This window comes from Lepidochelys kempii, chromosome 1 (assembly GCF_965140285.1).
Source record: "Lepidochelys kempii isolate rLepKem1 chromosome 1, rLepKem1.hap1, whole genome shotgun sequence".
In the NCBI taxonomy this organism is placed as follows: Eukaryota; Metazoa; Chordata; order Testudines; family Cheloniidae; genus Lepidochelys; species Lepidochelys kempii.
In genome coordinates, this window is record NC_136380.1 from 56,177,447 (window position 1) to 56,203,977 (window position 26,531).

Here is a 26,531-nt window from a genome sequence, read left to right on the forward strand (position 1 = left end):
TAATAACAATCAGGGCTAAAATCGGACCCGAGGTTCCATGTGCTGAACCCTAAACTATATACCGGTGGGAAGAGTGGCTACTGAGGGACTAAAAAAATAAATGTTTAGAGCTCTGCGGAAGTATATGTTTCCTGATGGAAGTGTGACAAGGCACTTCTGCTGAGATGTGTCTAACCACTACATTCCAGCAAAAGATACATTGTATCTTATCCATAAGGATACAATCAGACAGTGAAAATTTAAAAACTTATCCTATCAAACTGCCAGGCCTGTGACTTGTGGCTTCAAAGTTCCCCAAAGCATTTAGAAAACAGAAATAGACACGTTAAGAAAATCAGTTTATTTTTATTACTTTGTGGCAACGATTTTCTAATATATACAATTAAATTCTAAACGAGCCACATAATTTAACCCATGAAGTTTTCTCTCCCTATACAAAGAGAAAGGACTTATCTTGAAAAAAGGCCAAGGAAGTACCATAAGGCTAAAGCTAAGATGTATGTTGTACCGTTATTGCTCAACTGAGACAAACTAAGGGCTCTATGTGGGTTATTCCTGAGTAGGGGAATGGAAGCTAGGAGTGTAAATTTGGTATTTTCTTTTTACACTTGCATCATGACTGTGGAGAGGAAAAGCTGCCCCCTTATAAAGAAGGTTTCAGCCACCTAAACCAGTGGATCTTTCCCTAACATTCATGATTCTCCAGCAACACACAGACAGCAAGAACATCCACTTTAGGTGTCCTCTCTGCTTCTCAGTTCAACTCTTTGAGAGTACATTGTCCAGAGTAATTTGTACAGATCTGTCCCATTGTTTACTTGGAGGAGGTGAAAAAACAGAGAATGTGGAGGAGTTCAACTGGCCCCTCCGTCCCCACCCATAAATCTGGATCCCTACAAAGCTGCTGCAGAGAGAGTACAGAGCATTAAGAATATCCTGGTGCCAGTGCTTCCCCGTGTAATTCCTTTCCCTGCCTGATCAATGAGTTTTGGCTCCCCTCCACTTGAGGAAATGCAAGAACAGTGCCCTAAGAGAGCACGGCATGAAAGCTAACTAGGGAGATGCACTAGGGGACAGCATGTCTTTGCTCCAAATGAGCATCCTACAAGATCCTGCAATGAAGGCATGGGAGAGGAACACAAGCAAATTTAAAGCAGAGGTACATGGGAAAACAAACAGGTAAACAGTAACTTTTCAAACCTCTATCAAAAACATGAGCGTGGGTAGGCCCTTCAACCTTGACCAAACTGTGGTGATATTGTAAGATTTCTAGAAATATTTTCAGACAATTAAAAGAACCTCTCTATTTCCTTTATTTTAGCTTCCATCTGATTATTATTGCCATATCTTTAATTCAAAGCTACATCAATGTGGTCTTCATCCAAACTTTGAACTGAATTCTGCAATAATATATCATAATTGGTCATGTGGGCCTTTGACATCCACTTACCATCATCTATGTAACTTTAGCTCTTCTAAAACATATAACTAATATACAAGTCTACAGGAGTGACAGAAAATTATGGCTGTGTAATTGAATTCTGTAAATCCACAGCTTAGGTAAAACCAAAGGATTTACACCTCTTGACTGGTAAACGTGTGTGTTTTTTTGTTCCTCCTTTTAATATTAAAGCACTGGTTTCTGCAGACTAAGGATATGCAAGTTAACCAACCGTCTCTCCAAGACAGACACATGGTACGCAGCTTTGATCAATGACGTTTCTTTAGAAGTGCAAAAGGAAAAACAGCTCATTATGCTGCTGGACAGGATGTAGTGACAGAATAATTGATTTCCCTCAACACTATCTAAAGGAGCGGGCAAAAGCACACACAAACAGCAACATAATGAAGCTTTTTGGGGGAGGGAGAGCAAAGAAACGAGGAACTCTGCACTCACAATACTTCTTGTTTGTCTATTTAGCATTAGACATGACACATTAAACACTATGTTTTCCAGATTTTCATAACATAGGTTAGTTTCTATTTATATCTATAAAGAATTCCCTGGGCTTCGACTCCCAGAATTTGGGAACCTCACTAGGAAAAATTTTTATAGTTCCTGGGAAAAGGGAGCATTCAATATTGCTTTGTTCCTCAGACCTCAACATGCATAAACCATGTCACATTTCTCATCCCTATGGATATATGTCTCTGATCTGAACTCACAGACACACAAAATATACTGAAGTTGGAGAGTACAGAGAGGAAGCTTGCTTTGGAATGTACACACTTCTATTTCCTTGTTATCATCTGTAGGCAGTAAATGACAATGTTCTATGTACTGTTTGCCTCTGCAAACAGACCACAAAGGATATTTCCTCCACTTTAACTCTTGTGAAATCATCTCACTTCTCCTGAAGTGAAAAGTTAAACCGACTATAGAGTAAAACTTACGCTGACTATATATGTCAGCTTGCCAATTTGAGATCAGATGATTCTGACTCCATGATTCCTGTTACTTTCTGTAATATTCCTCTCCATTCCATATAAAACCACTCAGCATTTGAAATAGCTGAAAAAGCTTTTTCATCACAATATTCACCACTGTCTTGATTAACAAAGCAAAATCTTAAAATCTGTAATTTGAAGGGCTCCCCCTTCTGCTCTCTTGTGTTCAACCATTACATGATAAACATGCATGAACTACAATATCGTTAACTTTGTGTCATAAATAAGTTTGGATAGAATCTCAAGCCTTCCACTGAATCATCTCTGCAAAGATGGCCCATCTTTTCAGCTAGAAGCAGCCTGAAGAAAGAGAAAGAACTCTTGTAATATTTGGTAAGGGCAATATGATAATCAAGGAGTTATTAAAAATTATATTTACCTCTCTTTGGCTAAAAGAACAGACATCCCCACAAGCTTGGCAAACTCTTCAGCTGTAAGAGAACCCTTTTCAGATACCTATCAAAGAGAAAAGCATGGCATTAAAATAGTGTTGATCTTTTCCTTTCTATTACAGGATGAAAGAATTTTCTCCATTCTTTTAGTTCAGTCTCAGTTCAGAGGGTTAACTGTTACAAATTGGTAACAAATCCCTAGTGAAGACTACTGCTTTATCTGCATTTTTGTTTTAAAAAAAAAAAAAAGCAATTTTTGTCCAATACACTATGTAGTGTTTCAGAAGTGTGCTAAGTATGAAAAAGGAAGCATGCAGAAAAGGACAGGAACTAGTCAAACAAATGAAACCGTGTGTCTCTTTTGTGTGTGTGTGTGTATGTGTACGTGTAAAGATAACTTGTGAGAAGTGGGTGGGAAAAAAAATTGCCCATAAATAGCAATATACTTGTGCAATCAATAGTTATACAGCACAGTCATACTTAGTCTTCCCTAAGTGATTTTGTCAACAATGAAGTTTGGAAAAGGAAATGAAAGGCACCAAAGTTGGAGGGTCTTCAGTTTAGAAACTGAAGTCACCCAGGAGGAGGGTACGGAATTGTGGTTAATTAATTAAAAAAGGCCACTGTCCCAGTACTAACTTGTGAAAACCAGCATTCACTAGGTCTCAGGACTTTGGCAGGCCCAGGAGAAGCCATGTTTTCATGCAAATGAATTGTTCTTATATTTCTCCATTATTGCAGGTTCAAGCAGCCTTCCGACCCAGGCATACATGCCTTCTCCTGCAGCCCTCATAATTTGAGGGATTTATTCTGCATTATTCACTGCAATTTCTAATTATGTTGGAGTTATCCTATACAGGATCTCAGATTAAAGTAGGCCCTATACTCAGATGTGGTAAAGCTAAACCATTGAAACCTAGGGGTGAAACACAGAGCATACTGAGTAAACTGCACAATTTAATATGACCCATGGGTCGTAATAATTTTCCTTCCCAAGTCCCAAGTGACTTCAGCTTCTATGTTGATGACCCCTTTGATTCTCCTACCTCACCTGCCACTCAAACCATTCCACTCCCCTATTTCAATCCCCACACTGGCTTCCTCTCATCTTCCCTCAAAAACACAATCTTATTGTATCTGGGAGACTATACACAAGTGAGCTCTTAACTAATCTCCAATCTCATTTCTTCCTCCTTTCCCCCTTATCACTGTTTTTTCCACTCAAACCTCAGTCCTGTTCCCTTTGTAACCCACTCGTGTCTTCTTCAACGCCTATATCCCTGGAGCTTTCTTTTCTTGGAAGACACCCATCTTTCTTAATTCAAGTCCATTCCTTACAGCATATTTTTCTATGAAGCCTAGTGTTATGTCAAAAATCTGCACCACTTCATGATAAATCCACCTTCTCCACTGTGTGTCTGACCTTATTTATAATGTCCATGTGTCTGTTTAAAGCTGCCTGAGGAAGGGAATGTGTTTTTTTTACAATGCTGAGCACACTTGCTGAAGACAACAAATTAATACACCATCACCATAAAATTGACAAAAAAACAAAAGGAAAACCAATGAGTCTATTTTCTTGAAAGAAATGCAGAAAATTAACAAAAATGCATGAAATGTCCTAAAAGATAAATCAGAATTTAAATATTTCAATTTTAATAACAAAGGTGTTATTTGCGTTATAGCTATGGCATTTGTTTTGAGACCGTATTTGATGTTTTAAAGTATCCCTTTTAATGAAGGAACATTGTTCTGCACATATGGTTTTATATACATTATTCTGAGGAGTCCATTTCCAGTCTCAAGAGCAAAGGTGCATCTGCTAGCACTAAATGTTCTCATTTGACAGGACTTTTTGGAAACACCGATATGTAGCCTTCTCAGCTTGTGAAAATTAAGAGTGTGTGCTATGTTCTATAACGTGCAAGGGAAACACAGCAGATGATGTGGCAGTAACAGCATTTCACGTATCAAAATGTATCACAGATATTAAGGTCAGAAGGGACCATTATGATCATCTAGTCTGACCTCCTGCACAATGCAGGCCACAGAATCTCACCCACCCACTCCTGCGAAAAATCAGAACCAGTATCGGCTGACTATGTTGTGCAGGTTCTACTACCCCTTTTTAATGGATCAAGACTACCTCTACGCAGTACCCTCTAACACAGGTAGTCTCCTCAAAGTAACAAACTCAATGTAAAATATGTATGGCACATACTATGTTCCGTTAACGTATAAATGCAAGAACAAGCCCACATTCTATACCTACATTTAATATCTGCTTTCAAATATACTTTCAATCAAACCACACAACGTCTGAAGCCCAATTTACTTACCGGTAGTTAATGTATGAGCCAACTACCATGACACCAAATAAACTCTTCCTACTATGCAAAAGATTTGAGGAAGGACTTTAAGGTAATGAAGTCTTACAAGAGCTCTAAGAGAGATTTATTCCTTGAGGAATGAACAGTGACCTAGAGCAGGTCTACATTACAGCGCTACATCAGTGCAGCACGTCTGGTGTAGACACACTCTGCCAATGGGAGAGCACTCTCCTGTCGGCATAATTACTCCACCTTGGTGAGAAGCGGAAGCTATATTAGTGTTAAAGCATCTCCTGCCAACATAGTGCCAGTGTGGACAGCACAAGACTTGCACTGCCTGGCTGGGGGGGGGGGGGGGGGGGCGGGCTTTTTCACATCCCTAAGTGATGTAAGTTAGAGCAACTTAAGTGGTAGTGTAGACCTGCCCTAAGATTAATGTGTGTACAGCTCTCTAAAGATTAAAAATGCTATTTAAGTACAAAATATTGTTTTAGGATTTTGGAAGTGGAAAATTTTGTATTTCAAAAGCTCAAAAGGAAATCCTGTACCTCAAGTTTTACACCTAATGTGTCTAAGTTTTCCTAGCAGACAGATTACTGGAGGAAATGAAGTTCACATACTGTCTCTAAAGCAGAAGCCACCATTTCCTCTTCATTGTGGGACTGGAGCTCAATCACCATTACACCGCTGTCAAATAGACGAAGCCTAAAAATCAAAGGGAAAAGACCAAAAAAACTCAAATCTGCAAATATCAACAACGGAAAAATGTGTGTATTTAGCAGTCTCTTAGTTTCACACATCTAAATGTGATAACATGTCAACGAATCCATTGTAATAACTAAAAGAAAAAAATTGGAAGAGCAAAACTGAACATAAAAATCAACTGCTGAATCTTCACAAACAAAAACAGAAGAATAATTAACTGAACAAGGTGAACAAATGTATTAACGATGCACCAAAGTGGCTTTATTTTCACATCCTGAAAATATACGTTTGGCAAATAAAACCCCGGCAACTTAAATTCAGCCACATTTGTATTTTTTAGTGATCACATAATTTAGTTTTGGATGAAACGGAAGTAAATTTTGTTCATGCTGAATAACAATGGTGCACATATGTATTTGTTAGCGTTATCAATTGCACCTGAAGAAAGACCATGTGAATCGATTTCTGTAGGTCACATCTGTGGAAAGGAAGGATGGTCCAGTAGGTAAGGTGCAACCATGGGACATAAGAAACCTGGGTTCAATTCCCTCCTCATTACCTGTGTGACCTTGGGCAAATAACTTAGCTTCTCAATGCCTCAGTTCCTCATTCCTAAATTGGGGGTAATCCTATCTCAAAGGGGTGGTAGGAGGATAAATACATATTAAAGAGTGATAGGTGCTCACAAAATACAGCAAGGGGGTCCTTTTAAGTTGGATCAATAGACAAGTGATGTTTATGAACGTAAAGAAAATTACATAGGAAACTGAATTAATACTGACCTCTTAGAAGATTAAGTAACACACAGAAATAGGTTCACATTTTACATTAAAATGGATTTTGGAAGGTAAGGCATTTCACAAACTGTGTCTGTATAAGGGAATCAAGGGTCCACAGTTGAAAATTTATTTAGAAATACACGTGAAGGACTCTTACCTTAGGGGTAATTTCAGTGCCACTAGCATCTTACAAGCATTTACTAAATCTTCTGGAGAGAGCAACTATTTAAAAATAAGAACATATTTACTCACATTTTACACGTTAAATACACGGTATCACACACACACACTCAAAGAAGACAGACAACTATAGATGAAAAAAATAACAGAACAAGCAATGACGTAGTACACGATTGCATTTACGCCTTTCATCTCCCCCCCATGTCTTGCAGCCTTCTCTCACCCTCTTACTCCATTTTCTGCTCTCTTCCTATTCTTCCCTACATTACTCCTGTTCATGACTTGTCTCTTCAGGTAATTTATTTGATTACTGTCGTCCCCGTCCCCCCCGCTTCTTTTATTATTTCTGTGTCTGTCCCTCATGTTACTTTCCCTGTGTGAGGAGGGACTCCCCCTTTTTGTATGTTTCATTTTCGTATGCTAGCTGTCATCCTCCTTTACTGGTACTACAGGAAAGGCACATCAGAATGACATACTATGGAAGATGGCCAAAGATTGAATATTAGCAGAAAGATGGAGAACCGTCCCCCCCAAAAGCTCCATTTTCCATTACAAGAACAGCAATACATCCATCATTTTAAGAAGCTGGACTGCATGTGGTGGACAGTTAAAGATTTGTTTGACATTTCTTTCTTTCAAGTTCCTTCTCAAGCAGATTTAGTCAAAGAATACCACAAAATCAGTCTCTTACCTCCAATCCCCGAGCTCGGTTTACCAGACAATATACCTCTGTAAGTGACATTATTCCCCCTCGTTCCTGTGGAAACATGAAGCCAATAAGTGAAATAGTATTAACCTAGAACATAGAGCACACTATTTTGCATATAATAAAACATTTGGATGGATGAAAGTTTTAATCACCACGTGACATGTTAAAGCAGAGAAGATAAACTATCAGCTTGATTTAAAAACATACACAGACAAGATCAATGATATCTAAATTATAAGTCAGTGTTCAAACTGTAATTTTCTTTAATAATTTCAAATTGCAGAATACCAATTATAAAATTCAAGAATTGTGGATTATTTGAAGGTTAAAATACATGTTAAAGTACATGGAATTTCATTATATTAAATCTTTTAACCAATTTATCAAGCTTCTGTTTTTCGAACTCACAGGGTTATAACGTAAGACAAAAAATCTAAGAGATAGTACAGTATGTGAGTTTCACATACATATTGAATGTGCATATCCTTTTTCAAATAGACAAGTTTCAGATAAATTAAAAACTGAAATTTTATTGAATTAAATAGAAAAATTGATAATAAAATCTCTATAGTAGCCTGTATTATAGCAGTGATATATATTAAGTTTACATTGAAACGGTTATTTTTAAGTTTCAGAGTTAACAATACATTGTTCTTAATGGAGCTGCTCATACTTTTGAGTCACAGAAGACAACTCTTAATTGGTTTATGCACTATTCATTTATTCAAAGTTAGTATTGCAACCATATAGATCAGAAACATATTTTTTAAAATAATAGCTTAGATTCAGAAGCACAATTCTGTGGCAAGGGGTGAATTCTGTAGCCACAGTATTTTCAAGGCCCTGCGGCGGGGAAAAGACGACTACTAATTGAGACCTATGAAAGAACTATCACACAAACTCTGTTACATGGAAGATGAGAAATCATTACTACAAATAAAAATTCCCATAATTCCTTTTAGATATTTCTGCTGAGAAAGAGAATAAATGTTATTCAAAGGCAAAATGATGACTCCTCTAAAAGCTGAATTTAAGGTTGCATTATTGAAATCTTAGATCTTGAAAAGAGACACATTGTCAAGGTCCATGATACTGAAATGCACTGCATTAAAAACTCATCAAGATGCACAAAAAGAGCATCTCAGGGGCTTTACCTCTAGTGGTGCCTGTAGTATTCCAGCTAGTTGTTTTGCCAGTTGCATATGGTAATGTGTGCCAGATCCATACGTTTCCCTGGTAACTGGGTTAGCTATACCCATGCTCAACAGATAAGATTTAAACCTGATAGTCTACATAAAAAAGAAAAGCAAGTTGTATCAGTTATTTCACAGTTCTATTTTTTAAAAAAAAAACTTTTACACTTTTGTTTTTATAGTAGACTTCAACGCATTTTGGGAGATTTGAAAATACACAATGCCAACTATTGGGCAGAATATAAATTTATCAAAATGGTGACAAGCTCTACACAAGTCTTCAGAAATTTGTAAGGGACACTGAAATCTCCAAAAGAAAAAAACAGAAAATTGTCGTCTTCTCCTAGTTAATGGAGCGAGCATTTCGGACCCCTTTTAAAGCAAACTAAGTGGGGAAGAGACGTGCACATCCTGTAATCACTTCATACTAGTTATTTTTGAAACAAGGTCTCAGATGGACTGACTGTCTTCTCTTTCCACTGCTCAGATGTATTGTATAAAGAAAGCTTTTCATTAAATAAAAGTCAAGAAACAATGGGACATTAGTAAAATATTATTTATGTACATTATGAATATTATCACAATAGCTGTTTAAGTTTACACGTGAAATGACAAAAAAGCATTTTGTGAAAATCTAGAAAGAAAGCATATTTACCTCATCTTCTGTGATGTCACCTTGTTTTTCTTTAATTTTGTTAGCTATTGACTTGGATAACTCCACCATTTCCTTAGCCTATCAAAACACACACAAATATGTCAGCTTTCAGCAGTGTATTCAGACATTTTGGTTAAAAGTTAGGAAATTGGTATAAATTTAGATAGATGTGCTGGTAAATGTCACATCCCATACCTTTTCCATTAACTTGCTGAGATCTTCAAAAGCCTAAAATGAAAAACTGACATTATAATATAGTCTGCCTAAAGAAATTAAATGATTTAATGAAGTAATTTTTCCAATGATCTTCCCAAACTCCAAGAATTCTGAATATTAGGGCACCTAATGCTTTAGACCAGCATGTTATCATTTCAAAGTGTTTATAGAGTTATAAATTCATGCTCTGGTTTACAAACAGGCATTTTTCCTTCCCAGAGAGCTTATAATTAAAATCAGACAAGACAAGGACAACAGAAAGTATACAGGAAAGTAAAACAATCCTTTGGTTTCCTGCATGGAAGACACATACTAATTTCTACTTAATACTGATTTACAAAATGTAAATAACAGAGCTCAGAGCTAAAGTACTGAGAGTTGAATTAAATTAAATTCATCAAGTTTACCCCTTCTTCCTAAAAACGTTAGGTGTATTTTTTTATTTACTCTCTCTCACACTCACACACACACCTACCCCTAATTTTGGCCAGTGGAGAGCCCATAGTACAACTGTGGAAATGCTCATAGTGACATCACAATTCTGCTTTTATCAGTAGACGTTGCTAAAATAGCAGGCAAGATCACAGTTCATTTGGAAATAACAAGGGAGATGGATTGCTAGGTTCGTTTCACACCACTCTTAATTAAGAAAACATAAAGCTTTGAAAATTATTTGCAGGCAAAATTTACGCATCTAAATACTTGATTCTCAGAAGCAATTAGGTACGTAGACGTCTAACTGAACTAAATTCTGCTAACACAAAACAAGATCCCAATTAAGGCTTGTTTGAAATCAGGCTTATGAAATGCATTATTAGATAAAAGGCACCCTGTGATAAAATCTGTACTTGCTAGATCTGATAAAAACAGGGGGAAATTAAAATATTTCTATAAAGTATCAGATTTTTTACTACAATGAACTTTTATGGAACTTTTCTACAAAAACCATGTAAAAATTTGGATTTCCATCACAGGACAAATTATTTATTTTCAGGATTTTTAAAATACAAGTTACTTTAATAAAGGTGTGAAGTTCTCAAATATAAAATTGCTATATGGAGCACATAACACCAGATAAACCTTTCATTTTTTTCATATTTTATTTAAAGAATAAAAAACAAACAAATGCTTTCAGTGTGTTAACAAGTAAGCAGATTTACAATTACCTCCCAGCAGCATAAAAATAATCATACACATGAAAAAAGTGAATTTAGCCTATCAATATATCAATGCCACAGAAAGGCACTTTTACTGTCTCAAGGACAAACCCTCATCCCTCCTTCAAAATCCTCTCTAATAAATGGCTTTTGCGATATGTCCAGGTGGTCATTAATTTGGATTATTTTGGACCAAGTGTGTGTGTGTGTGAATGCATGTGGGGAGTCCCAGAACCCTAGAACCATCAGCGTTAGATCCGTGAGGGCAGCACCTCCCTTTTATAAAGAGGGCAACTCAGCCAGAACACCACTACAGACCACAAATGTAGCCAGCCTATGGTCCCAACGATTTAATAGTCTAATCTGAAGGTAACAAAAGCATGGCTTCCATTTAATGTAAAGATCTACACAGTAGACTTTTGCTAATCCTGAAGACCTGAAGAAGAGTTCTGTGTTTCGCTCAAAAGCTTGTCTTTTTCACCAAAAGAAGTTGGTACAATAAAATATATTACCTCACCCAGCTTGTCTCTTCTAGTCCACATAGTCAAATGACAATCACTCCCCATACATCTTGGCAAAAATTTAATATGGAGTGTTAAAGAAATTATAATATATTCCCATAAAATAATGAATTACCATTGTCAGATCACACATATTTGTGATACAGTGTCTTTTCTTTTAAAAAGAAAACTTGCTAATTTGCCAAATTCAGTACATTCGTAATGTGTCTCCCAGGCACTAGCATGAATTAAGGAGCTTCTACGTATTGAATTTTAATATCAACAAACAAAAAATTTTTATATCCAGGCTTTTACTAGTTTAACTCCAATCTCAACAACATGCATGAAAACATCACCCATTAAAAAAAAAATCCTTGACTTAGCTAAATAAATAGCATGTTGTGTATAGTTCCTCCTCTGACCAATTCACTCAGGGCAGGCCTGGAAACAAAGGGGAATGTGCACACACCTAACAGGAACTTCCTCAGATAAACAAAAGGCTAAAGAACTGGATTCTTATCAGCGGCGAACAGCAGATGCAGGAAACCTTTTCGTGGAACCCAGGGCACCACTTTTGAAATTAAGTCATTTATAACATTTAAAGCTGGGGGAAGGCAGGATTTCACAAATCACGTTTTTCCTTTGCTCATACAACTCACACAAATGGATTTCTTTTACTCTCTGACAAAGTCAGTGAGGAAAAAATAACCAGACAATACCTTTTGAACTATATACACAAGTAACTTCATTCATTACCTTCTTCATAAATGGGGGGGAGGGGGCAGACCAAACAACTAAAAGAAAAAACAAAACCCAACCACCCTTTAATGCTAGTAATAACTGGAAGATCACAGTAAAAGTGTTCACAAAGCAGGTACAAATTTCCTGTAAACTGGATCCGTGAGGTCTTTTTTTATTTTGCTATGTTGTGATACAAACAGTTGCCATATGAATGAATTTGTTATAGTTAATTTATGAAGACTTCGTGATGTTTCAAATCCATCTCTATTACTGTGACAAAACCAGTATAATCTTTTCTTTGATGAATATTTGCAGTCTCGGGATGGCTCCATTATATATAGAGCTAAAGCAGTGTTTCCCAACTACTGGTCTGTGGACCAGTGCCAGTCCCTGAGATCTCCCTGATACAGTTGAGGAAGGCAGCAAGCCAGCCCCTGTATCAAAAAGGTTGAGAAACACTGGTCAAAAGGCTTTTAAGGAGAGGAAAAGAATGAGGTGGACAGGGGAGGAATAAGCTTCTCTTGTACATGTAATATCTCAAATTCAACTATGGGACTGTTTGTGGGAAAAGCAGTTGTTTTCTCTTTGGAAAATATTTTTGCAGAAATTACTGTGACATCTGATTATTGAACACTTTGCCATGCATAATTATAAACAAATTAAAATTTAAAAATATGAATTTCTGTTAGATAAATTTACTGTATAATAATTATTTACATATATAAAACCCCTTTGAACAATACACCTGGTAAATGAATATCTAATCTTCATCTGATCCATAATTAGACCTGCTAAGACAATAGTCTTGTTGGACCGGTCCCTTTCTGTAGAAGGCTCTTTGTTCTGCTTCCCCCCCTGAAAGGCCATTGAACTTTGCCTTTCAACTGCACTGAAATCCATAAACATACAAAGCATTTGGCACCAATGAATGTGCCTCTTGAAATGGAGCATTTAAATGAAATATTCTTAAACACCTGGGATAAGCCAGTTAAAGACATAACTGTAAATTACACACGTGTAATCTTTTCAGAGTTTTAAAACTTTCTACTGATGAAACAGTACACGGCTACATCTAGAAGAAAGTCTGAAGGAATGCAGGTGGCTGACCTTGAAACTTGAGCAGTATTTACCTCAGAAATGTTTTTGTCAGTCTCTTTTCTCTTCTCTTCTAATTTCCTCTCAATACCTACAATTCCTACAGCCCTTATTCTTCCTGCCTGCAAAATAAAATAGTTTAAAGAAAAGAAAAGGAAGCAAATGTTAAGAGTTCTCTCACCCACCTCCCTATGAAAGAGCTTATATTTACAACACAGGAAAACGTCCCACAAAGAACTAAGTAAAATGTAATGATTGTTAATGATCTACAATACATCTAATTTCCTGAAAAACATTCCTTAAGTCAAGGTCATAGTTTATCTACAATAACTTTCTACAAATAAGAAAAATACACCGAATACAGATTTGCTGCAGAATACTACAGGAAAAACACGTTATTTAAATTGTTAGTATAATGATGTATAACACAGCATCTCATGTAGGATACAGAGACAGTAGAGATAAGCTGGGATGCGCAAACTGATGCTTCCCTAGTTTAACTGGAGCGAGCCTAGAGGTAGAGCATTTTCAGTGAGGATCCTGGATTTAGGAAGTTGTTCTCCCCATTGCTCCATCACAGTCTGAATAGGTTTCTCTGAGGGGAGATTTAGAAGGGTACGAGATTGGACATTCACCCCATTTATTGATAGTGCGTCATACAGATAATATGTGACACATACATGCAACATATGGGGTGACATCCTTTTACTAAATTGGAGAGTCATGTTAAATTTATCAGCCTCTTCCTGGTCTAGCCTCCAGATCTCTAACTCCACCCTCATTCTCCTAATCCTCCCTATTGATTTTGACACTCAATAGTACTTTCCATAAAATCTTGAAAAAAGAACAGGAGTACTTGTGGCACTCCTGTTCTTTTTGCGCATACAGACTAACACAGCTGCTACTCTGAAACCTTAAAATCTTGCAAATCCTTGAGTTGCCATCCTCTCCTGGTTCTCTCACCATCTCTCTGCTCATTCTTTTAGATTCTCCAACTCTCTGTGTCCCAGAAGTCGCAGTCCTTGATCCCCTCCTCTTCTTGGTCTACACCTTTTCTTTAGGCGATCTCATCTGTGCACGTGGCTTCTACTACCACCTTTACATAGACATGAGCAAATCTACCTTTCCATTCCTGACCTATTTCCATCCAATCCTGTATTTCAGCCAGTCTCAACAGCTTCTCATAGATGTCTCATGGGCAACTTAACATTGCCAAACTGAACTCTCTCTGTCCCCTCCTATTCTCTGTCACCATTGACAACAGCACCATCCTCCCTACTGTAACTCATTAATATGATGGCTGTATCCAAAATGTCACCAGCAGTTTCCAAATACAGATGATGATGATCTCAAAGAGTTTATGATCTCAAAATACAGAAATAGATGAAAGAAAGCAATCTTGAAGATATTCCCAATAATCAAAACTGTTCATTTAAATCATAGCTACTCACACATATGACACACACAGACTCCAAGCAACTATATTAAAGCAATGTAAAGAGTCTAGAACCCACAAAACCAAGAAAGTATAAAATTAAGGCTGAAACTCCATCCTTCATCTTCCTTGTGTGTCTCATATTGTAGAAGTTTCTACACAGAATATGATTATTTTACATCAGAATTTCAATACCTACACATTATTAGAAGACTACAAATGGCACATCAAACCAAACACCACACTCACTCATAAATTAGAATTTCCTCGCTTTTGTGCCATTCTGAGAATACCATTAACTCTATTTTGAATGTATTTAACTACGTAACCTAACGGCAGGTTCCCAATTGTGTCTGAGTTCTTCTCAGATACAGTGAGGACACCCAGCTGCTCAGACCCAGTACAAGGGGGAACTGCAAGAGAACAGCTCTAGTTTATGCCAGTGGAGAAGCAGCCATGGTGGAGTTCAACTCTGCCATGCCCCCTTTCTGACCTCGGAATGCCCAGGGGTGGGGAGGAGCTGATGTGGGCGATGGCTATGCTGGCAGCACAAAATGGACACAATAGACTGGAGATCTGAACCTAAGCATTCAAATATGAAGAGAAGTCTAACATAAAGAAGAGAGTATCAAGCATGTAGTAAGTACCTGTGGACCCCTGTTAATTTGAACGGTCTGAAAAACAGGCATGTTCTCCCATCTCCTCTGTGTCATTTCTTCTGACAACCGCCTATAGAACTGCATATGTTTAAAAAAAAAAAAAGGCAATCCAAGTTTTGTAGAATATTTAACATCTCAGAGATCAACAAAATGAATTCCACTAAATATCAAACTAAATATCAATGTCACATTTATACTGGACTTTTCCTTTTTTTAGGATAAAAAAAAGTTACAGACCATGCAATCATATACATTTCAATGGTAGCTGTAACAATTGTGACTTAAACATGCATGATTACATATCTCCATTCTAAACACATTCAGACAGTCATAACTTTCCAAAACTTTCACTTAAAGAGACTGAAATTTCCATCCTCAGTATCTGTCCAAAAGTGATAAAAAAAACTGAGCAATCCAGTTATTACTGATACCATTACCATGAGATTACGTTAATCCAGCCATGTGGATGGAATTGCAATGGAGCAATCCCATTCGTTTAGTTTGGGTTAATGCTAGTGGGTGGTGATGGTTTATTGATTGACAAGGCCTCCTACACACACAGTTCCACAGCAAATACTGCAAGATGAATAGTATCACTAATACAGGGAGAGCAGAAATATTTGTGACAAAACATTTAACCTATTTGGTTGCACTGTATGTACACATACCTCAATCTGACCATGTTCTTTGAAAGAAAGTTTGATGTAGGAATATTTGCTGCTCTGGAATGGGCCAGGCTCTTTGTTTGAAGGAGCTGGATGAAGATGAACCACTATTTTGGCACTAAGGAAAGGTGTAGGGAGAGAAGATGGAGGGGAGAAAAAGATATATCCCTAATTTATAAAATAATATTTCTTAATCGTGCGAGTCAGGTTTAAAAGCTTAATCTAGTTCTATATTAACTGATGGTTATTTTACATTCAGAACATTTCAGATAATCCTTCAGGATTTTAATAAGAGTCAAGTACATTAAACAACACATTAATAATAATATATTTTTATATTATATTATTTTATTGCTATACTAGAATTTTCATAATAAAAATACTGTAACCCCTAAAAAATATAAAACCTCACTAATAATAAAACACATGTACAATCAACTCTCAGAAGATGATCTAGCATAAATATTAGAAAATTAAACAAAGATTCTTGAAAAAAAAAAATTGAACTACAAACTGTCAAGCTGTACTTTTGATTAAGGCTTCCCACCTGCAATATAACCCCAAAAGGCTCTACAGTGACTCACAGCTGCTGCCAAAACACACTACCTTTCTCATGGAAACAAAAAGGTCTCAATATTATGTTTAAACTATCTCACCATGTGTGCCAGCCGAAGATTTTGCATATGAACTCATCCAAAACCAACATCCTAGGCTAACGTATGCATGAAAGCAACATGGTCTAGAATGAAGCCCAACAGCAAAACAACTCATGAAAGAGCACGGTTTCAGCAAATATAATAGCCCCATCTCATTTCATCACAATAATTCTATTATTCTTGTCCAGCTTTAATAATATATCTATTTTGTTATTACTCTTATTTAGTCACCTCCTCTAGCACCAGATCTCGCAAGCCCCAGTGTATGGTTCTACCAGATGGGATAATTGTTTCAGCCTGTAGGCTGAAACAATTTGATCTGCTTATAACATCCAGGATACAGACATAAGCAGATGTAGACCAGGCACACTTCTTCATAAAAGCTTTATTTTTCCTTCGGTGTTAACGTCTCTCTTGTTGAACACATATCATACTGCTCTAATTATCTGTCAAGTGAGAGGGTCCCAGTTATTGGTCTTTCCTTCAGAATCAGGTTAGATGATGGTGTAAGTTACATCTGCTGAGAACTGAGCAGTATGCTCCTCTCCTGGGTTCCTACTCCCAACCAGCCTTGCAGAGCAAGAGACCTGGTCTGAGACCTAAATTTGAACACTAACCTATCACCATGGCACTGCTGATTAAGTGAGATAAACCCAATTATTCATTGCTACGAGCGGAAGACTGAATCACAAACTTAACCACTGATTACAGGGCAATTATTTAGCAAATCAAGTCACACACATACAATTTTTCATAACGACCCTCTCCCCCATTTGATCCTTGTATCTGAATCAGGACATCTGGGTTACATTCCTGGGCTCTACCAGACTTCTTGTGTGATTTTGAGCATGGCACATAACCTATGTGCCTAAGCTTCCAAAGTGAAAGACACACACCTTACCTTTTTCCTATGCCAGCTGCCTGCTCTTCAATGAAGACAATCTGAGAAAGAGGGATAGCAATGCAGCATTCCTAGAATAAGGAACACAGAATAACAACTAGAAATTACGAACTATTTTCTTGAATGGCTTGTAAAATAAATAAATAAATTTTCATACTCTTTTAATCACTAAAAAAGTCAACAGTGCTAATATTTGTAGGAGGTTCTCCCACAAGCCATTTCATATAGAAGATGACGCTGGTTGCAATAGAAAATTATCCTTACGTTACTATTTAAAAAGGACTTTAAACTGAAAACTAAAAAGTGAACATGAAGGTATAAATTGTTAGATAATCAGACAAGGAAGGGACTTAGGACTGACACAATGTCCTTAACTCAGCCACTGGATGTCTAGGCACTTTAGGTGGTGTACAAATTTATTATTATTTGTAAAGTGGTCAGAAAGAATTAGATGCTTCACATACAGGTAAGTCAAGGACCCCACTACAGAGATCTTAAACGCTGGCAAAGACAATGACAAAAGGTAACAATTGCTTCTTGTAGATATCCCATTTTTTAAGTTCCTAAGTCCAAAAACAGGTGAACTGACTCGAAGCATAAAGGTATCCTTGCAGGCTATGTAAGATGTTCTGCTAAAGAAGCAAAAGGAGGCGATACAGACAGACAGCTGGGTTAAGAGTGCAGTAGGTGTCTGAGATCACAGAATTTATTTGTATTTATTTTCTAATGCCCAACATTCTCATTGACACCAGTTTAGAACTACACATCTATGCATCAAACTAGGAAGAATTCAGTATTTTGGAAATCACAGCATTTTCCCGTACTGACCAAATACATATGGTACGTGACTGTACAGCAGCTATAAAACGGCTGCTGCTATTTGTCACAGTTTTGTTTTCACAGAAGATGCAATACCTAAAAATAATTATCGGTGGGGCTATTACAAAAGTAGCCTGACATTTCCCATTTTGAGACCCTGTTTTCTGATGCTTATAACTTTGCCAAACTTCAACCATTTGGGCTGAAGTTTCCTGTGCTGTCTCCCTCAGGTTGAATTACTTTGGAAAATTTCAGGCAAAACTGTTTGGCTGTTTCCTAGAGCAAGGATATGGAAAAAATACATTGTTTTGCCCATGTTAAAAAATTCTAGAACTTTTTCTTTAAACAGCTCTAGCACCCCTATCTTGTGGAGCAGGGACCTGAAATTTGGGTCGGAGATATTCTGTTTGCCATCCTTGTGAAAATCCACCCACACTTGGTCAAGTTACAAGCTTTTGAAAAAAATCGCAGTTTGCAGATGCTCAGTAGAGACTGGAAAAATAGTATGTGATCATATATTTAAAGACTATCATAATGCATACTCACAAGGGGGCCAAATTAAGATTGCACAGGCAACCTTAATTCTGGCATTCCTAACGGAGTGCTTGACTTTGTAGCCTTAATAATGTTCTTTTGACCTAGTTATTTTGTGGGCAATACCTGTATAAATTGTTCTTTTATAAGTAACATTACTTTGATACCATGTGAAAAAGAAACAGAGACAGGGCATGAACAGAACTCAGGACTTCATCAGGTCTGTTTAACTTCTGTTTCTTTTGTCAGCATTTTGACTAGTTTTAGGAAGATTTGCTGCTCCATCCCCCATTGTTCTCATGCTTTTTAAGGTGAGAAAAGGAAATGGGAAAGAAAATTATGGCATAAGACCCCATCCTTAGTAGTACGCTGCTCTCAGGGACATTTCAAGGCTGTGACCCAAAGCCCAGCAAACTTGTATGGTTTACAACAGAACTCTAGTCACAACTCCAAAATAAGACTTTTTTTTTTTTTTTTTGGGTAGCCTCAGAATTTGTTGTTATCCTGTCTTCTAGGGCTTTGTTAAAGAAGATGCTTCCAGTGACAATGGGCTTTTGGGACAGGGATTTCCATCATAATGCTTGTTTGATTTTGATCTTTATGGGTTGTGGATTTCTACCTACTTGAATAATGGGGGATCAGTCTCAAGGATAACAGTTTCTAGTACACATCCTCAGATTCTCTCTTGCTTTGTATGCTGAGGAAGAGGATAAATCTTAACAGCACTGAAAAAAGGCAGGGATGGGTGAGTATTGATAGTAGACAAGCGGAATGTGGCGGCACAAGCCACCTTATACTGTACCTAGTTTGTTTCCATTACAAATCACTATGGTTTAAGTGACAAAATATGGATTCTCTTCCAGCTCATGCATATTTAACACAATTGTTAACTAAGGCTCTATATATTATTTTGAGAACACCAACAAAAATTATGTTTAAGTCTTAGATGCAATCTACCAATTTTTTTCAGAAGATATCCATGTACAGAACGATGGTTTTCATAGCTAACCCGACTACTGGTATGTAAAAAGATATTCCTGGTCTGAAAAACAGACCTCAAATTAAGACAACATGGATGTATATTAGACTGTTTTCTTTGCCACCACCAATCTTAATAGATTGGAAAAACAGGTCTCTGCCTTGAGGAACAGAATGGGACGTAGGGATCTAAAGGGTGAACCAGTCAGCATTAGGCTTACCATTAACCAGACCTTAACTGTTAACCCCTGTGGCCGGCTGGTGGCGCCAGGCCAAATGACTGGAGCGGCCCCGACCACACCAGGCAGGCAGGCCAGCTGGACCCTGGCCACAGCTGCGCTGGGCAGGTGGGACCCCAACCCCATCCGCGAGCAGCAGGCCGAGCCGCCGGGATCCCAGCCCCAGCCGCCCTGCGCCAGCCCACCAGGGCAACCTCAGTTAACAGTTAAGCGGTTAAACAATATAATTTTAATCATTTAACCAGATAAATTTTTTAACTGATATTTACATCCCTACTAGGACGCTGCCCTTTATCAGATTGCATCTCTAGAGAAAGCATTCACGCACTTTAAAATAAATAGTACCAGGGAGACTTATGTGAAAACACACGGAAACCTCTCATGGGATTATAACTAGGGATCTACAATTGAAGTGTAACACTACCATGTTTGTAACACTACCATGTTTGTTGGAAGGACTTTCATATGCTGAAATTTAATCTCTAATTAGTATTCTGCCTTTATGTCATGTAGTTAGCTAGTGAACAGAAGCAGCAAATGGGAATTTTGCAAGGGAGTTCTCCAGGTGAAGGAGGAGAGACTACGGGAAAGTCTACACTTAAAATGCTGCATCAGCACAGCTGCTTTGCCACTTTAGTGCTTTAATAAAGACACTCTACCCCAATGGGAGAGAGTTCTCCTGTTGGCATAGTTAATCCATCTCCCCAGGAGGCAGGAGCTATGTCGATGGGAGATGCTCTCCCACCGACACAGTGCTGTCTACACCATGGCTGGGTCAGATAACTACGTTGCTTGGGATGTGGATTTTTCATACCTCTGTGCAACATAATTCTACCAATATAAGTCTGTAGTGTAGACCAGACCTGTGTGACCGTTGGGGTGAATATGTTTGCTATGTGCTTGCTTGATTAAAGATTATTGTCTGGTCCACACTAGAAAATTCACATCCCTGAGTGACATAGTTATGCTGACCTAAGAACCTACGTAGACACTGTTAGATCGACAGAAGAATTCCATCAACCTAGCTATGACCTCTAAGGTAGGTAGAATACCTCCACCAAACTGGAAAATCGCTCCCATCACTGTAGGTAGTGTCTACACTGAAGCACAACAGCAGCGCAACTGTGCTACTGTAGCATTTTAAGTGTAGGAAAGCCCTACAGTGTGGTCTGTTGTGGGACCTGTGTACTGAGCCAAGCGGCCTGCAAATCTAGGTTGAGAGCTCACTAGCAAGGCTCTAACCTGCTACGCTTTGATCCCTAATCCCTCAACAAGGGGGCGGGACTACCACAGGGAGAACAGGGGTTTAAAAAGCCAGCTCCGAAGTGACATGGGGAGTTTCATGAGGGAGTTTAGAGAGGGAGTGAAAGAGGCAGATACACTAAACTTAGGCCAATAACTTCCCTCCACAACAAAAAACAAAAGAAAACAAAAACCCCACGAGAGTAAAAATAAAACAGGCACAAGTCTGGCGAGAGAGTGGGGGCTATCCAGTTAATTGCACTGAATGCAGCATCTACAATTACCTGCCTTGTAGGCAGGTGGTATATGTGTGCATTTGGTGCAAGCAACTCATGACCCTGAGAGAGACTATATAGGCTCTTGAGGCCAGAGTGGCTGAACTGCAGGAGCAAAGAGAGAGAGACAGGTACAGACAAGACTTTCAGAGACACTGGTCCCACCCCCAGTTTGACAGCCTCTGTGCTGTTAAGCAGGATGAGAGTCTCAGGGAAGGAGAACATTAAGCTGGAGCAGAGGGAAACAATCCCATAATTGGAACCCTCCTTCCAGATGATGTCATGGTATCCTCTCGCAAGGAGAAAACTCCTCTTGGGGAGGGGACCCTCATTATTAGGGAGAGACTGGTAATAGTAACAGGGGATTTGATTATTAGAAATACAGATAATTGGGTTTGTGATAAATGGGAGAAGCCCATAGTGACTTGCTTGCTAGGTGTGGAGGTTGTGGATCTCAAGAGTCATCCAGACAGACTTATGTGCAGTGCTGGGGAAGAGCCAGTGGTCTGATACATGGAGGTACCAGTGACATAGGGAAAGGTAGGAGAAAGGTTCTGGAGGCCAAATTTAGGCTCCTAGGTAACAGATTGAAGTCCAGGACCTCCATGGTAGCATTCTCTGAAATGCTTCCAGTTCCACATGCAGGACTAGGAAGACAGGCAGAGTCTTCCTAGAGTTACAAGAGTAACTTGTTCCTAGAGTTCCAAGAGTTACAAAAGGATCTCACTAAACTGGGTGACAAAATGGCAGATGATAATCAATGTTGATAAGTGCAAAGTAATGCATGTTGGAAAAAATAAACCCAGCTATACATACTAAATGATAGGGTCTAAATTAGGTGTTACCAGTCAAGAAACAGTTCTTAAGAGTCATTATGGACAGTTCCCTGAAAACATCTGCTCAATGTGCAGCAACAGTAAAAAAAAAATCCTAACAGAACGTTAGGAACCATTAGGAAAGGGATAGATAAGAAAAAATATCATAATAGCACTATATAAATCTATGATATGCCCATACCTTGAATTCTGCATGCAGTTTTGGTTGCCTCATCTCAAAAAAGATATATTAGAGTTGGAAAAGATGCAGAGAAGGGCAACAAAAATGATTAAGCTTCCATATCAGGAGAGATTAAAAAGATTCAGAGATGACTAAGGGGATATGATAGAGGTCTATAAAATCATGAATGGTATGGAGAAAGAGAGTAAAGAAGTGTTATTTAGTCCTTTACATAACAAAAGAACCAGGTGTCACCAGATGAAATTAACAGGCAACAGGTTTAAAACAAACATAAGGAAGTACTTGTTCACACAAGGCACAGTCAACCTGTGGAATGCCATGGGATGCTGTGAAGGCCAAAAGTATTACTACGTTCAAAAAAGCATTAAATAAGTTCATGGAGGATAAGCCATGGTTATTAACCATAATGGTCAGGGACGCAACCCCATGCTCCAGGTGTCCCTAACCGTCCTACTGCCAGAAGCTAGGATTGGATGACTCAAAATTGCCCTATTCTGTTCATTCCATCTGAAGCATCTGGCACTGGCCAATGTTAAAGACAGGATACTGGGCTAAATGGACCATTGGTCTGACCCAGTATGGATGTTTTTATATGGGTTCTCTTTTTTTTTTTGTCTTTTCTGTGTTGTTTTTGGGTCTGTGTGAATGGTTGGGGGAAGAGGGAAAAAGGAATGAGTTACTCAGTGGGCTATGAACATGTTGATAAATTATCTTAAAATTTCCAACCCCAGTTGATCAGACTATATTACCTCTCCATGTTGTGAGCATAAGGCACTTACACAGTGAGGAAAAAGTTTAGTCACATAAAAATTAGTTCTTTCTCGCACAGTCGCATCATTAAAAGTTATTGGTTTATTACGGAATGTATAGTCAACCCACGTACAAAAAAGATGGGGTACTTACATGATTTTTCAGATCTCTCCAGATCAGTCGGTGTGTGCTAAGCAGCAATACCCCAGTATCAAACTTTACCTTGACCAAAAAAAACAGATACTAAGTTAACCACAAATTTAACAAACAAGCTGGGTAAACATTGATTTTTGAAGCATTATATGTTGTCATAATATAGCACCCTAATTAATCAAATATTTTGAGAACACCCTGTTTTTGCTGTTAACACAAGCCAGCCAAGCTGATGAAGCCACAAAAAGAATTATTACCAGCGGATAACACTGATATGGACAAGCTTCCTTTTCAGCTGTATAAACTTTCCCCCAGGAAACCCGGCAGGGCCCTCCCTTCCCGAGGGTACCAACGCCCGAGAACAGCAAGCCGTTTCTAACAAGGCGATTGGCGTTTCAGGTTTTGCCCCGCTGGGAGTGCAGACATGCAGCATGCTAGACAGAGGACGGACGTGGGGTCCCTTCCTGCCCTACACTGCTGTGATTAGGGAAAGGAGTTAAAAACTAAAGCAGCACGTTGGGTGTCCAGTGCGAACCCCTCCCTGACCCACCAGGCGGTTCCATTTCTTCTCGGCTCAAGGAAGAGGCTGTTTGTTCCTGGCCTACCACAAAGCAACCCTCGCATCAAAAACACCCGGCAGGACCTAGCTTCCTGCCGGTACCGCCAGCTCCATCCACCGGACACCGAGCCAGCTCCCGCCGCTGGGGGGGGGCAGCCCGGCCGGCCGGCAGAGAGAGAGGAGCACTGCGGCGGCCAGGGCTGGCTCAGGGCTCCGTGGCCGGGGCACTCAGCAGCGGGGGGCTCCTGGGCGGGGTGCCCCGGCTGCCCCTGCCCAGGGTACCGGTGGTGATCTCTGGGCCAGGGCGGGTGTTAGGCCCCGACCGCCGCTAGGCCCGAGCCGGGCGCTCCCTTTACCTTCTCCTCCCCGTCGTAAAGCCGCAGCCCGCGCTGCTGGATCACCAGGGTCTCGTTGATCTCCAGCAGGCCGCTGGCCCACGCGAACCGGTCCATGGCGGCGCCTCCGAGCGGCCGGGAACCCCGCGCCGCCGCCGGCTCCCCGCCCCTCTAGTCCGGCTGCAGCTTCCTCCGGAGTCCCAACCCCGCGCGCTGCGCCCTCTGCTGGCCGCCGGCCTCGGCCCCGGGTGCGGGGTGACTGTAAGCGCCGCCCCCGGGAGCGCCGGGCAGCGGGGAGACCGCGGGAGGGATGGGCCCGGGAGCCAGGCCAGGCCCCGCAGCTGGACAGGCACTTCCCCCGCGCTTGAGAGAGGCTGGGTGCCACAGTACCTCTGTGGGTCTGAATGTGCCCAGAACTCAGGCACTTGGGATCCAGAGTCCTGCCTCAATGTCTAGCCCCAGCTGTAGCTATTAAAGATTGGGCCAAACCAGCCACCCGGAGCCAGAATCTGATACCCCCTAAAGAAGTTCAGACCCAGATCCAAATTATTCAGCTTGGGAACATGCTCCATAAAGGGCTGAACCCGCTGGTGGAGCCCCCCCTCACTGTATAGAAGTCAACCTACAAATCCAAACTTAGCTGCTGGTGAATGGAATGGACCAACCCTTGGAGCAGCTGCTGAATACCAAACTCTGGGGAAGATCAAACCTAGGTCCAGTTCTATTTTATGAGAAAATTATATGTATGGGTAGTAATATGAATAATATATAAGGAATTAAGGCCAGCAGGTCATGATGAGTAGTAGGGCATAGGTGGGGAGCATAAAAGGGTATTTTTTCACAGACAGCAGTTCATATTGCCCATTTCATCTTTAAAGCATTTTACAATAAATAAATATGATCCAACTGTACATTGTGATCTGTATATGCATACTAGTGTGCCTATATACAACACTAGGAAAGACAATGGGGTTGCATGTGGGCACAGCAGTTGCAGAATTGGAGCCTATCAGGTAAACATTCCAACAAAATATGGCCCTGATCCTGCAAACACTTACGCACATGCTTAACTTTACTCCTGTGACTACTCAGGGTAGTAAAATTAAGCCCATGTGTAGGTGTTCGCATTGGGGCCTCTCATTCCAATCCAATCCCCAGTGTAAAAGTGTCCACAACACACACAGCAAAATAAATTGGTACAGTGTGAATGGTCCCTTTTAAAGGGAAATGGGGCCAGCCCCCTCTCTGCCATAATTTGTTAGAATGAACATCTGGATCTCCTCATAAAAGAGCTCAGCAGATGGAGTGGAACTACAGGGAATGGGTATGCAGACTTAGTCCTGTGGAAGGTGTTTGAGATTTGCTTACTCAGCAAATTAGTCTATCTAACAAATCTTTATGGTAAGGCAAACTACTCAGAAAGTAGAAATCAGTTATGCACTGTCAAGGTTCCTCCCCCACTCTGAACTCTAGGGTACAGATGTGGGGACCTGCATGAAAAACCTCCTAAGCTTATCTTTACCAGCTTAGGTCAAAACTTCCCCAAGGTACAAAATATTACCCCCGTTATCCTTGGAATGGCCGCTACCACCACCAAACTAATACTGGTTACTGGAGAAGAGCTGTTTGGACGCGTCCTTCCCCCCAAAATACTTCCCAAAACCTTGCACCCCACTTCCTGGACAAGGTTTGGTAAAAAGCCTCACCAATTTGCTTAGGCGACTACAGATCCAGACCCTTGGATCTTAAGAACAATGAACAATCCTCCCAACACTTGCACCCCCCCTTTCCTGGGAAATGTTGGATAAAAAGCCTCACCAATTTGCATAGGTGACCACAGACCCAAACCCTTGGATCTGAGAACAATGAAAAAGCATTCAGTGTTTTACAAGAAGACTTTTAATAAAAAATAGAAGTAAATAGAAATAAAGAAATCCCCCCTGTAAAATCAGGATGGTAGATATCTTACAGGGTAATTAGATTCAAAAACATAGAGAACCCCTCTAGGCAAAACCTTAAGTTACAAAAAAGATACACAGTCAGAAATAGTTATTCTATTCAGCACAATTCTTTTCTCAGCCATTTAAAGAAATCATAATCTAACACATACCTAGCTAGATTACTTACTAAAAGTTCTAAGACTCCATTCCTGTTCTGTCCCTGGCCAAGACGACTACAGACAGACACACAAACCCTTTGTTTCTCTCCCTCCTC

The 26,531-nt window shown here is 39.5% G+C and overlaps 1 protein-coding gene across 2 annotated transcripts; it reads right to left on the reverse strand.

Annotated features, from left to right (window-relative positions):
• Positions 1-325: 325 nt before the first annotated feature.
• On the reverse strand, positions 326-24,618 carry VPS36 (vacuolar protein sorting 36 homolog). Of its 2 annotated transcripts, XM_073342838.2 has the most exons (14): positions 24,339-24,617; positions 23,424-23,492; positions 17,417-17,487; positions 15,863-15,977; positions 15,183-15,272; positions 13,136-13,222; positions 9,587-9,619; positions 9,392-9,469; positions 8,698-8,832; positions 7,526-7,591; positions 6,812-6,876; positions 5,791-5,875; positions 2,828-2,904; positions 326-2,748 (listed from the first exon to the last, which is right to left on the reverse strand). In XM_073342838.2, the coding sequence occupies exons 1-14, from the start codon at positions 24,432-24,434 to the stop codon at positions 2,655-2,657; spliced, it is 1,161 nt and encodes a 386-aa protein (XP_073198939.1). In that variant the 5' UTR covers positions 24,435-24,617; the 3' UTR covers positions 326-2,654. The 2 variants fall into 2 exon arrangements, with proteins under 2 accessions (XP_073198939.1, XP_073198948.1); XM_073342847.2 differs by lacking the exon at positions 9,587-9,619 and having other exon boundaries at positions 24,339-24,618.
• Between the last annotated feature and the right edge of the window lie 1,913 nt (positions 24,619-26,531).

Coding starts and splice junctions, on each gene's coding strand:
- VPS36 (XM_073342838.2), bottom strand. CDS start 24,434: ATGGACCGGTTCGCGTGGGCCAGCGGCCTGCTGGAGATCAACGAGACC. Junction 23,493..24,338: donor TTTACGACGGGGAGGAGAAG/GTAAAGGGAGCG, acceptor TTTTTGGTCAAG/GTAAAGTTTGATACTGGGGT. Junction 2,905..5,790: donor TGGCTTCTGCTTTAGAGACA/GTATGTGAACTT, acceptor TCTCTTTGATAG/GTATCTGAAAAGGGTTCTCT.